Source organism: Gopherus flavomarginatus, chromosome 5, assembly GCF_025201925.1.
Source record: "Gopherus flavomarginatus isolate rGopFla2 chromosome 5, rGopFla2.mat.asm, whole genome shotgun sequence".
Lineage (NCBI taxonomy): Eukaryota > Metazoa > Chordata > Testudines > Testudinidae > Gopherus > Gopherus flavomarginatus.
In genome coordinates, this window is record NC_066621.1 from 35,686,621 (window position 1) to 35,699,270 (window position 12,650).

Below are 12,650 nucleotides of genomic sequence, written 5' to 3' on the forward strand. Positions count from 1 at the left end.
GCAGGGGGCTCAGGTCAGGGGGTTGGGGTGCACAGGGTGCAGCAGGGAGCTTGGTGCAGGAGGAGTGCAGGGTGTACAAGGGGGCTCAGTGCAGGGAGTTGGGGTACAAGGCGCAGGCAGGGGACTTAGGGCAGAGAGTTGGGGGGCAGGGTGCAGGAGGGGTTCAGGGTCTGGCCTGGCCTCCCTTATCTCAAACGGCTCTGGGGTAGCAGCAGCTGGTACCAGGGCCAGGGCAGGCTCCCTCCACGCCTGCCCTGTCCCCAGCCCCGCACTGCTCACAGAAGCGCTGCGGCCCCTGGGGCAGGGGGCACAGAGGGCTTCTCATGTGCTGCCCTTGCCACCTCAAGGTACCTTCCCCGAAACTCCCACTGGCCACGGTTCCCTGTTTCCGGCCAATGGGAGCTGTGGGGGGCGGTGCCTGGAGGCAATGCACGGAGCCCTCTGCCCCCCAGCCCGGAGGCCGCAGGGACATGATGCCCGAAGCACTGTGGGCCGGATCCAAAGCCCTGAAGGGCCGCGGCTGGCCCATGGGCTGTAGTTTACCTACCCTGGTCTTGACTCTCACAAACACAGCTTAGCAAATTGTGGGAAAAAAATGTTGTGAAAATGTGTTGACCCTTACAAGAGAAATTAGACTCAGTTGAGGTACTGACCTTCCATTCCTTGAGCTCTAGGAACACCCAAGCCCCACTTGTGCAAATTCTCATCAAAAGTGATTTTTAGATTGAAAAGCTGAAACATTAACTGTAAGTGCTGATATTGAGGAGGAGAGCAAAATCCACAGGAAATGCTGCACTGAGAATATAACCATTGGGATGGTTATTGTAGGGTCTCTAGTGGGTACAGGTGTTTTAACCAGTCTGGTTTGTTGTTGTAGGTCTACCCAAAGCATTGTTATTTTGGCAGGGCAGGAAGGTTGCAGACACACCTCATGTTACCAGGGAGGTGGGATGGGGGGGAAGGTCACAGGGAACTAATGGGTCTCTTCTCCAGAGGGCATCCCCTGTGCCATCTTTGCTGGAATCACCAGAGATGCTGATCCTGAGCTGCTCCTCCAAGCTGCGGCTGCTGGAGGGGACATTATGGAGGGGCCTGCCTGATACATTGCTGGTGACAAGGATCGATCTTTTTTTGCATGTGCCACTTCCTGGGATGGGGATGGGAGCAGGGCACAATGTTCCCTCTCCCCAAGGTGATGGGTTGGAGATTTGGCTGGCTGGGGGCAAGACCCTGCCCCCAGGTGCTGACTGCTGTCCCAGCCACTCCCTCCCCATTCACATCTCCTGTCTCCCAAACTCCAAATCCAGCAAATTCCTGCTGCTCACGCACTGTAGCCGGCAGGACCTCCCCAGCCAGTCACAGGGCAGATTGGCTCCATATCGAACAGTTAACAGCACAGGCAGGCTCTGTGCCAGCCAGTCACTGCATGGGCAGGCTCCATGCCAGCCGAGCAAAGACCCGGGTAGCTCTGGCTCCCTCCATGATTCCATGTCATCACAGGGCTCAAGTGTGTGTGGGGGTCACCAGCCCCTTTGTCACCCCTCCTTTGCGCTCAGGGTCTCCCCTGCGATCCCAGGGCAGGACCCATAAATAAGGAGTCAGACCCCTAAATCAGGAGAGTAAACCTGGGGTGGTGGTTAGAGACAGGACCTGCCGTGGCCCTTGTCCCTCATGCTCCCTTCCCCATATCTTTCCCCTCCATATCCCTACCCCCTCCCTGCCCCTCACCCCAACCCCTAGCATCCCCCACTCGCTCCCCATTCACCTCTCCTTGCTGCTCCTCACATTCCCCTGCCCCCCATCTCTGGTACCCATAGCCAGGGGCACCCGTCTTCCCAGGCCTCAGCCCTCTGAAATCATTGCGAGGTGGTGGCCATCTTGACTAAGGGCAGCCTGTGGTGTCAGGCCCATTGGCAGGGATGGGAGAGGGAGACCATGTTGGAGAAGGGTAAAAACCCACCTAATGTGCAGAAGATCACGAAATGCCTCTCCCCCAGCTCTGCCCCCACCACCTCCATGTCTCTGGCAGGTCTATGGCACTGTGATGACCATAAACCGGGGGAACCCGGTTGCACAGGAGGTGCTGGTGGATTCATGGCCCGAGTTCAAAGTCATCCTCACCCAGACGCGCAGAAAGGTGAAGCTGCTCAGCCACCACGCTGCACCTGGAGACCTGTATAGCTTGGGCGGATGACTGGGATTCTGGGCCCTTCCACTTCAGGGGGCCACAGGGTTGAGCCAAGCTGGCTTGAGAGCTGGGTATGGGACACGCAGCCCATCCGCTCTAGGGGGGACCAGGCTGGCTCTGGGGAGATGGAGAAGGCAGATCGGTCATTCCATTGGGAATTCTCCCATCTTGGCTGTATATCTCCACCAACAGGTGGCATTGGATGACTCTGATTTGTACACCAACACATACATAGTGTACTACCAGGGCCTAGGTGCCAGCCGGGCCCTGCTGGCCAGTGTGGGTGCTGTCAACTGGGGACAGAGCTTCCGCATCCTTGGTAACTTGTGCCCCAAAGCATCTGGGAGAGCCCCACAGCAACTGAACATATATGTCCTGTCTGGGTCAACCCCAGGATCCTGTCCTACAATGACAGCCCCAAAGCCCTCTCCTCATCCAGGCTGCAAGGCTGCTCCCCAGAGCCCTATGCAGGGCAGGAACATATGAGGTAGCCCCGTGACAGTGCTAGGCTGGGGTCAGATCACCTGACCACACCATCTTCCCTTAGGGTTGGGGCTGGGGATTTGAAAGCTCAGACCCCTGCCGCTCCTGACTCGTGTGCCAGGCTGGGCTCCCCACACATATGGACACTTTTGTCACCATCATTCATTCCCTTTCCCCACTGCTCATGGCCCGTCGCTGCCCCCTGCAGGCCTCCAGGATGGAGTGTACGAAGTCTGCAAGGACATCGCCAAGGCTAAGGGGATCAAGCTGGAGGTGTTGCGCTACTTCACCTATTTTCACCCAGATCCCAGCTCCATGCCTGAGATCCGGTCAGTGTCTGCCTGTGTCACAGGGCCCCACAGGGGGTGTGCTAGGGAAGGAGGCAGCCTAAGAGGTGGGGACAGTGGCCAGCATGGCATTGGGATTAGGGTGACCAGAGAGCAGGCATGAAAAATTGGGACAGGGGGTGGGGGGTAATAGGCACCTATATAAGACAAAGCCCCAAATATCAGGACTGTCCCTATAAAATCTGGACATCTGGTCACCCTAACCTTGGGATGCACAAGGTCTGGCCGACTATTTCTTATGCAGGACCTAGGGCACTGGGGTCCTGTTGCCACCAGCAGAATCTCAGTGGGATTGGCACTGAGCCCAATCTCTTTCAGGGACCCTGCAAGGACTGGGGAGCATAGCCAGATTCAGGTGGGGCCAGCCATGGGGAGGGGGATCCCTCTTCAGCTCCTGCACAGAGCTCCCAGCCTCTACCAGGAAAGACTGATACAAATGGCTTCTGTGCCGCCAGTGGGGCCCCATCCATGGCCCCTGGGGACCAGGCAGTCCTTCAGCCAGCCAGCCATGGGCAGTGACAGACCGTGCTCCCACCCATCCCTGCACCACAGCTCACCTAGCCCAGGATGGAGAGGAGCCTTCCCTGTGCACAGCCTGTTCAGACCTCGGCTTCTCACCCAGGACCCAGAGAGGGGCAGATACCCCGGGGGCACTTTAGGGATGGGGGGTCTCTATCAGCAGGGCTGGCTTTAGGCCTATTCCACCAAATCCCCCGAATTGGGCCTCACGCCTAAGAGGGCCCCATGCCCAGTGAGAATCCCTTCCCTGGCTAGTCCCTTCGGTGGCACTTCAGCGGCGGGTCCTTCAGTGCTGCCAAAGACCTGGAGCGAGTGAAGAACCCGCTGCCGAAGTGCTGCTGAAGACTTGGCGCACCACTTGGTGAGTACAAGCCCCACGTGTTTTTTTTACACGTGCGTGTGGTTTTTGGTTTTTTGGTTTTTAGTCATCCCTGCCGGGGCCCTGTTGAAACTGTTCGAATGGGGCCCCACACTTCCTAAACCCGGCCCTGTCTATCAGGAAGGGGAATGAAACACTCAGTTCTAATGAGACGAGATATTAGGCAGCCTTGCCACTGTATGAGTAAGGGGAAAAGGCCCCGTGTCCCATTTCCCATCCCCCAAGCAAGGCAGCTACCTCACCCCTCCACTTGGATCTATTATCCCCCATCTCCTGAGTCCCACAAGTTTGGCCAGGTCTGGAGCTCATCTTGCTATGATCTTCATGGCAAACCCCCCCTGCCCTGGGGGGAAAGCCCAGTCTGACTGACTGCTTCTCCCACACACCCTGCTGGGAGAAGAGCAGCCAATCAGAGCTGCTGCAGTAAGAGATCCCTGCCCCTGCCTTTCCCTGAGGTAACATGACACCTTCTCATGAGACGGGTTGGGGGAAGAGGAAGCAGAATTTGTTCAGCATCTCAGGGTGGTTCCACTCTCTCCTCCCCCACCCCTCTTGTGAGCAATGGGACAGCGTGGTGTCCCTCTTCACCCCTTCCCTAGGACACCCAGCCTGGGAAGCATAGAGGGGAGCCTGCTGTAGCCCCCACAGGGCTGGGAGGGGTGGAAGAACACCAGGAGGTGCAGAGGGGAAGCTGGGAGGGGGCGGGGCTGGAGACAGAGTTGATGGGTGCCTGTGTGGGGGCAGAACTGATGGGACAGAATGATTTGTGGGGCAGCAAATGGGCAGATATGGGGATAGGAGATTCTGCAGTGAGGCCCACACCACCATAATAAATCTGGGATTGCTGGTAATACTGATCATGTCACATCCAGGGGTTGGGGCCAGAGGAGTTCAGCTGTCAAGGAAGACCAGCAATCACAGTGTCATATTTTAAAAAAAAACCTCATGATGTTAAGGCCATCTCATGATTCTGAGGTGTCACTCTGATCGCTGACCTTTGGGGCTTTGCCGTGCTGCTTTCTGCCCCCCTCGGCTGGACCCTACCATAAGGCTCTCGTCCTTGGATGTCTCCCATGCTGACGTGCTGAATGGTACGTGGGTCTTTGGGGGGAACGAGAAAAGCAGGAAGTACTTGGCCAGCCTGATCTGCCACTTCCCCAGTGTCTGCCTGCTCGATGCTGCTGGGCACCCAGTCAGCTGGACTGCTTCATACCCGTTTGGTGCCATGGGGCTTTCCTACACTCTGCCTCGGCACCGGCAGTGCGGCTACGTGGGGATGCTGAATACTTTGTTAATCAAGCGGTTGCACACACTAGGCTATCCCAGCTATGGCTGTGTGGCCATGGAGAACTACCCCATGCAGAGGTTGCAGGAGAGGCAGGCCTTCCAGCGCCAGCCCCACCTGTGGTACTTCATTCTTCACAACCCAGCATTGGGGAAAGTCCCGACGTTAACCCCCAGGCCAGCACCAGGCACAGCCCCTGCATGAGTCAGCCCAGCCGCCCAAGGGACCTGTCATAAACAGATAGCTAAGGGTTAATGTTCTTTTACCTGGAAAGGAGTAACCTGAAACACCTGACCAGAGGACCAACCAGGAAACAAGAATTTTTCAAATCTGGGTGGAGGGAAGTTTATGTGGGAGTCCTTTGTTCTGTTCTTGAATCTGTCCCTCTCAGCTATGGGAAGGATTTTTCTGTTTCTTGCTTTCTAATCTTCTGTTTCCAAGTTGTGAGTACAGAGATCATAAAACAATAGGGGTTATTGTTTTTTTCTTTTGTATTTACATGGTGTAGTTGCTGGAGTGTTTTGAATTGTGTTCTTTTGAATAAGGCTGTTTATTCATATTTCTTTTAAGCAATTGACCCTGTATTTGTCACTTTAATACAGAGAGACCATTTTTATATATTTTTCTTTCTTTTTACATAAAGCTTTCTTTTTAAGACCTGTTGGAGTTTTTCATTAGTGGGGAACTCCAGGGAACTGAGTCTGTGCTCACCAGGGAATTGGTGGGAGGAAGAAGTCAGGGGGAAATCTGTGTGTGTTAGATTTACTAGCCTGACTTTGCATACCCTCTGGATGAAGAGGGAAGTGCTTGTGTTCCCAGGACTGAAAATAGGAGAGGGTGGAGTCCCTCTATTTAGATTCACGGAGCTTGCTTCTGTGTATCTCTCCAGGAACCCAGGGAGGGAACACCTGGAGGGGGGAAGGGAAATGGTTTATTCCCCTTTGTTGTGAGACTCAAGGAATTTGGGTCTTGGGGTCCCCAGGGAAGGTTGTTGGGGGGACCAGAGTGCCCCAAAACACTCTAATTTTTTGGGTGGTGGCATCTTTACCAGGTCCAAGCTGATAACTAAGCTTGGAGGTTTTCATACTAACCCCCATATTTTGGACGCTAAGGTCCAAATCTGGGATTAGGTTATGACAGGACCTGACAAGGGAGGCAGGTAGAGGAGTCAGGGGATCATTCTTGGCCAAGTGGAATCCGTAACATCTCCCAGTTCCAGCCCCACAGGCCTTGCCCTCCCCCATAGCCCTATATCCACCTTTAGAGGGTCTGTCCTACACTTCCAGGCCCATAACCTACCCTCCTTGATGGATCCTACCACGCCAGACCCATACACATAGTACCCTCATCCCACTTCCCTACACTGCCCCATCCCAGTTCCTCCAACAATGGCTCAATGATCTTCCACCCAATCTAGCTACATGCTCACCTGCCTCCTGCATCTGCTCTGCTCCTCCTCCCCTGCTTTCCCTGGGACACCCTGTTCAGTGTATTGCATCTCTAACTCTTCCACAGTCAGTGTATCACCCTCCCCCTCCCCTGCCAGAGACATCTTCCCCAGATCTTTCTCCCCCACTTCCTTGGGGCTTCTCATGTCTCTTGCTGTTCCACCCTGCTCTCATCAGCTCTTTTCCCATTTCCTGGACAATACAAGCCGGGGCAGCTTTATGTGGGGTGGGAGGGGCTGGGAAATAGGTCCCCATTCAGCAACATCTCCTTGAGCACAGCGTGCTTTAACCCATGATGCTTCTAACCCATGATGGATCTGGCTGTTCTGCATTGATACTCACCAGCCTGAGAGTGTTCCCATGCCAAGCACCAGTCTCTCTGAGTAACTCAAGGGTTAAATATCTCCCAGGGATGTTGATTATCCTTAAACCAAACTTCACCATCACCAAGAACTCCTGGCCTGAGGTCACAGTCAAAAGCAATCCAGACGTGTTAAATTCAGCAGCACACAGCCAAGACACCCAAATCCCTTTAACTCTGCCCACCGACATTGACCGATAGTAGGAAGCGTTTTGGGCTTAGTGATCCCAGCTGTGATTAAACTGATTGTTGAAAACACCTTTGAGTATTTCCCCTTCGTGGCATCACTCCCTGGCAGGGCTGGGACCACGCGGGCGAGGGGAAAGGTAGAATTACAGCTAGGGCCATGCAACAGTTTTTCAACCCACTTTTCAAATGAAATTTTCCCAAAAAAGGTTCTGCTTGTTCCCAGAAAATGTTGGCTTTGTGTCAAAATACTGACGGTCAGAAGACCAAAGTGTTCTGGGTGCATAACCTGGTCTGCAGGGTTGTCTCCGCAGCAACAAGGGTCAGGTCAAATATCTAGAGCTTCCTTTGGAAAAGTAACCAATAGCACCAGTTGGAGCTATCCTAGCAAATTTCTACGATCACTAAATATCATCCCTGGAGGGACTTTAAGAGAGAAACTGAGTGTGTGTGAAACAAGAAGAGCTTTGTTAGAGGGGACGGGGAAACCAGCATGCAACTGCAGAGAGCTCAGCAATAACAGCTCACCTATCTGTACTTATGAATAATAAGTAAACAACCAGTCCTGCCCCTTAGTGTCTCCGGCGTATCAGTGTCTCCAGCTGTGTCCTCTGATTTAGTTCCCCACCCACAACCACTGAACAGATGCCCCTTCAGCAGTGGTTTCCTCCTCTGCTAGGCTTCACTCACCGTTTGCTGTCAGCTGTTGGCCTCGTCCCAGAGCCTGGCATTAGACAGGCCTGTGCCCTATCCTTTCAGAAATGCCAGCTGGGCCAGCACCCAGGCTCCACCACCCCACCCAGCTCTGGTGATTTCAGCCTCGTTTGCATGGAGTAAGGGAGGGCTGCCATCCTCTGCTGCCATCCTCTGCTGCTTTGGCAAAGGGCCACCTCGGTGCTGCCTCCCAATGAAGAGTTTTCCAACTTCAAATCTGGCCCCCCGCCCCCTCCATATCTCCAGCAGATCTACGGCGCCACAATGAACAGTGGAGAAACAGTAAATCAGGTTGGCCAGAAACCGCCGGCTCTGCTCAGCCCCCACAAAGGGCCATGTCTCGTTCAGCAGGTCGGCATGAGAGATGTCCAGGGACAAGAGCCTCAGAGCAGAGTCCAGCCTGGGGAGCACAAAGAGGCAGGGTAGAGGAGCCAATGGAAGAGAGGTACAGACTGACTCAGGAGGTGGGGAATGGGACATGGGGCCTTCTCCCTCAATGGGTGCTGGCTCCGATCCGACCCTGGGGCTTGGGAACTGATTGGCTCAGAGAAGTGGGGAGCATGGGACCTTTCCCTGGTAACACAGGTGGGAGCAGCACTGTGTCATTGTAACACAGGTGGGAGCAGCTTTGCGGGTCTCAGAGGGGGTATCTCCTCAGGGAAGCTTCTCCCCATTCCCAGAGCATCCCCTGGAGCCAGGCCCTTTGCTGGGGGCCTGAGTGACTGAACCAGCTTTGGGCAGGGAAGATGCCCCTGCCCTCGGGGGGTCCTTGTGGCTGGAGGAGCCACAACATGGGGCAAGTGGCTGGTAGCTGTCTGTGCTCTGCCTAGGCTGCTTGCCAGGGTGTAGGTCTCCAGGAATGCAAGTTGGGCAACTGTTTGGCAGGGCCATCATGTGCTGTGGAGCAAGGGAGGCCATTGTCCTTCTAGACCTTGGCTTGTCCTTCCCGCATAGGACTATCAGCTCCTTTTTGCTCCACCTGACTGATCCTGTAATAGTCAAACACAGCTTTGCTCTTCCTGCCCCCTGAGTTTTTCTGAAATGACACCTCTGGTGTTGGGGAATCACGAGTCTTACACACACACTGTGGAATCCAGCTGGGCACAAAGTGCTGGTGGATTCACAACCCTAGTCCAAAGCCGTTCTTAATCAGTGACCCACAGAAGTGTCCCCCTTCAGCCAAATCAATCTTTCCATTGGGAGTTTCCCTTTAACCTTTCGGCTCTGTGTCAGGTGGCATCAGACAACTCTGACTTCTACATGAACATGTACACAGAGTTCTGCCAGGCCCTTCTGGGCAGCGTGGGCATGATCAACTGAGGTTAGGCTTTCTGCATCCACGGCAATGTCTGGGGCTGCCTCCTCCTGAGCACCACAATCACTGCGTGTCCCCCACACCATCTAGGGCCAAACTCCAGCCAGCCCCAACACTGCCAGACCCTGAGTCTCCAGGTCCACACATTTCCCACCAGCCTGCTCCCATGTGCCCCATGGTCTCAGGACTGGATTGCCTCACTTGGTGCAGGCTCACTTTCATGAGACCGGCATGCCAGTGGGTCAGCTTGTTCCCCTCTCCTCCCCACATTCCAAGCTGGGCCTCCAACAGCCACGTTCCCCATCAGGACTGTCACTGCTCAGGGCCTGTCGCCACCTCCTGCAGGGCTCCAGGATGGTGTGTATGAGGCCTTGAGGGACATCACCAGGGCCAAGGGGGTGCAGCTGGAGGCATCCAACTACTTCACCTACCTCCATTGGATCCCAGCACCATGCCTGAGATCTGGTCAGTGTCTGCTTGGGGGTGGGAACAGTGGGGTGGACAGAGTCACTGGAAGACCCACAGACTGGCCAGCAGGCCCTATTCCTCACCTCATCTAGGCCCCAGGCACGGGCTCGTGAGGCCAGTGGCTGCATCTCACTGGGATGGGCACTGCACACACAGGCTGTTCTCTGGCTGCTCAGGGACCCCACAGACACTGGACAGCTCAGGCACAAGGGGGTGTGTGTGTGTGTGTGTGTGTGTGTGTGTGTGTGTGTGTGTGTGTGTGTGTGTGTGTGTGTGTGTGTGTGTGTGTGTGTGTGTGAGAGACTCGTGATTCCCCAACACCAGAGGTGTCATTTCAGAAAAACTCAGGGGGCAGGAAGAGCAAAGCTGTGTTTGACTATTACAGGATCAGTCAGGTGGAGCAAAAAGGAGCTGATAGTCCTATGCGGGAAGGACAAGCCAAGGTCTAGAAGGACAATGGCCTCCCTTGCTCCACAGCACATGATGGCCCTGCCAAACAGTTGCCCAACTTGCATTCCTGGAGACCTACACCCTGGCAAGCAGCCTAGGCAGAGCACAGACAGCTACCAGCCACTTGCCCCATGTTGTGGCTCCTCCAGCCATAAGGACCCCCCGAGGGCAGGGGCATCTTCCCTGCCCAAAGCTGGTTCAGTCACTCAGGCCCCCAGCAAAGGGCCTGGCTCCAGGGGATGCTCTGGGAATGGGGAGAAGCTTCCCTGAGGAGATACCCCCTCTGAGACCCGCAAAGCTGCTCCCACCTGTGTTACAATGACACAGTGCTGCTCCCACCTGTGTTACCAGGGAAAGGTCCCATGCTCCCCACTTCTCTGAGCCAATCAGTTCCCAAGCCCCAGGGTCGGATTGGAGCCAGCACCCATTGAGGGAGAAGGCCCCATGTCCCATTCCCCACCTCCTGAGTCAGTCTGTACCTCTCTTCCATTGGCTCCTCTACCCTGCCTCTTTGTGCTCCCCAGGCTGGACTCTGCTCTGAGGCTCTTGTCCCTGGACATCTCTCATGCCGACCTGCTGAACGAGACATGGCCCTTTGTGGGGGCTGAGCAGAGCCGGCGGTTTCTGGCCAACCTGATTTACTGTTTCTCCAGCTTCTGCTTCCAGAATGCCCAGAGCAGCCCGGGGCAGGGGGTGGGGCGGCGGAGCACAAGAATTCTCCAGCCCTGGCCTCCTCCGCCTTTCACCATCCCCTGGCGCCCCAGCATGGCGCATCCAGGAGTGGCCCTGGACAGAACTAAAGTAGTGTGGCTCAGGTGGGGCCTGAGCTCCTCCCCGCTCAGAGCCACATGGTAAAGGGGTGGGTCTGCGAGCTCCGATCCCGCCAGAGCTATGCCACTGCAGTGCTGTCCAGGGGCCAGGGCAGCTCCTGGATGTGGCACGCTGAGGCTCCAAGAGAGGGGAGAGACGGGAATAATCCAGGAGTGACCCTGGACAGAGCTAAAGCGGCATGGCTCCAGAAGGGCCTGAGCTCCTCCCTGCTTGGAGTCACATGGTAAGGGGGTGCAGCTGCAAGCTCCTGGCTTCCTGGCGGAACCTCAGGCCCCTCTGAAGCGACACTGCTGCAGTGCTGTCAAGAGCCGCTCCTGGATGTGGTGTGCTGAGCCCCTGGGAGACGGGGGAGGTGGGGGTAAGCAGCAGGGCCAGGAGGGTTGGATAAGGGGCAAGAAGTCCCAGGGACAGAGAGGGGGCAGAGGTTCGTGGGGGGCGGTCAGAGGACAGGGAATGGGGGGTTGGATCGTGGGCATTCTGGGGGTCTGTCAGGACTCTGCGGGGGGAGGGGTGGATAGGGATCAGGGCAGTCAGAGAACAGAGGGGTTGGTGGGGGTGGGGTCCCGGGTGGTGGTTGGGGAGAGGGTCTCAGGGGGTGGTGAGGGGACAAGGAGCAAGACGGGTCAGGGATTCTGAGGGGTAAGTCGGGGGGCAGGAAGTGGATGGAGGTTGAATGGGGGCAGTTTGAGGCTTGCAGACAGCTATTTAACACAAAGAGCCAAGCTATTATCTTTTCCATGGGGAAGAGATCACATGAGAAGAGCAATATCCTACACCACCTACCTCCTTCCCAACCCTACCAAGGGAGACCCCCCCTCCCCTGCATTCACCGAGGCTCCAGAGCGGTTAATTCAGTGGTTCTCAAACTTTAGTACTGGTGACCACTTTCACATAGCAAACCTCTGAGTGTGAAACCCCACCTCTTATCAATTAAAAACACTTTTTAAATATATATATGTGGGACTATTATAAATGCTGGAGGCAAAATGGGGTTTGAGGTGGAGGCTGATAGCTCACGACCCCCAGTAATAACCTCATGACCCCCTGAGGGGTCCTGACCCCCGTTTGAGAACTCCTGGGTTAATTTAATTTTAGCACCCTGTGTCCATTCACATGCATGTGCTATTTTGAGCATTTCAGTTTTCACAGCATAGGCTCACCCCCGATTCTGGAACAAGCTCAAATGCTCAGTTCGTGGAGTATGTACGTACACTATACTAAAGACAAACCCACAGTAACCATCTCCAGTTTGTGAGGGACCCCGTGGAGCCAGTCTCTTGGAAACAGATACCTTTATGGAGGTTAAGCCCATTAATGGTTATTAGCCAGGATGGGTAAGGAATGCTGTCCCTAGCCTCTGTTTGTCAGAGGATGGAGATGGATGGCAAGAGAGAGATCACTTGATCATTACCTGTTAGGTTCACTCCCTCTGGGGCACTTGGCATTGTCCACTGTCGGTAGACAGGATACTGGGCTGGATGAACCTTTGGTCTGACCCAGTATGGCCATTCTTATGTTCTAACCTAAATGAACCCAAAGTTATGGAGATACATATAAGTCAAGGAAGCTGGCAGAGTATCAGAAACCTGGAAAAATCTCTGACTGGATGGGCTCAGGCATTTGGTCACAAGCTGCGGTGGTTCAAAAGTTTTGGATTTTTTTTAAGCAGAATTTCT

General features: G+C 55.0%; 1 protein-coding gene across 1 annotated transcript; it reads left to right on the top strand.

The window, feature by feature from the left end:
• Nucleotides 1-1,032: 1,032 nt before the first annotated feature.
• Nucleotides 1,033-9,230, top strand: LOC127051477 (glycine N-acyltransferase-like protein 3). Its single transcript, XM_050953801.1, has 7 exons — nucleotides 1,033-1,110; nucleotides 2,030-2,137; nucleotides 2,381-2,507; nucleotides 2,880-3,000; nucleotides 4,967-5,323; nucleotides 8,081-8,192; nucleotides 9,144-9,230. The coding sequence occupies exons 1-7, from the start codon at nucleotides 1,033-1,035 to the stop codon at nucleotides 9,228-9,230; spliced, it is 990 nt and encodes a 329-aa protein (XP_050809758.1).
• The last annotated feature ends 3,420 nt before the right edge of the window (nucleotides 9,231-12,650 follow it).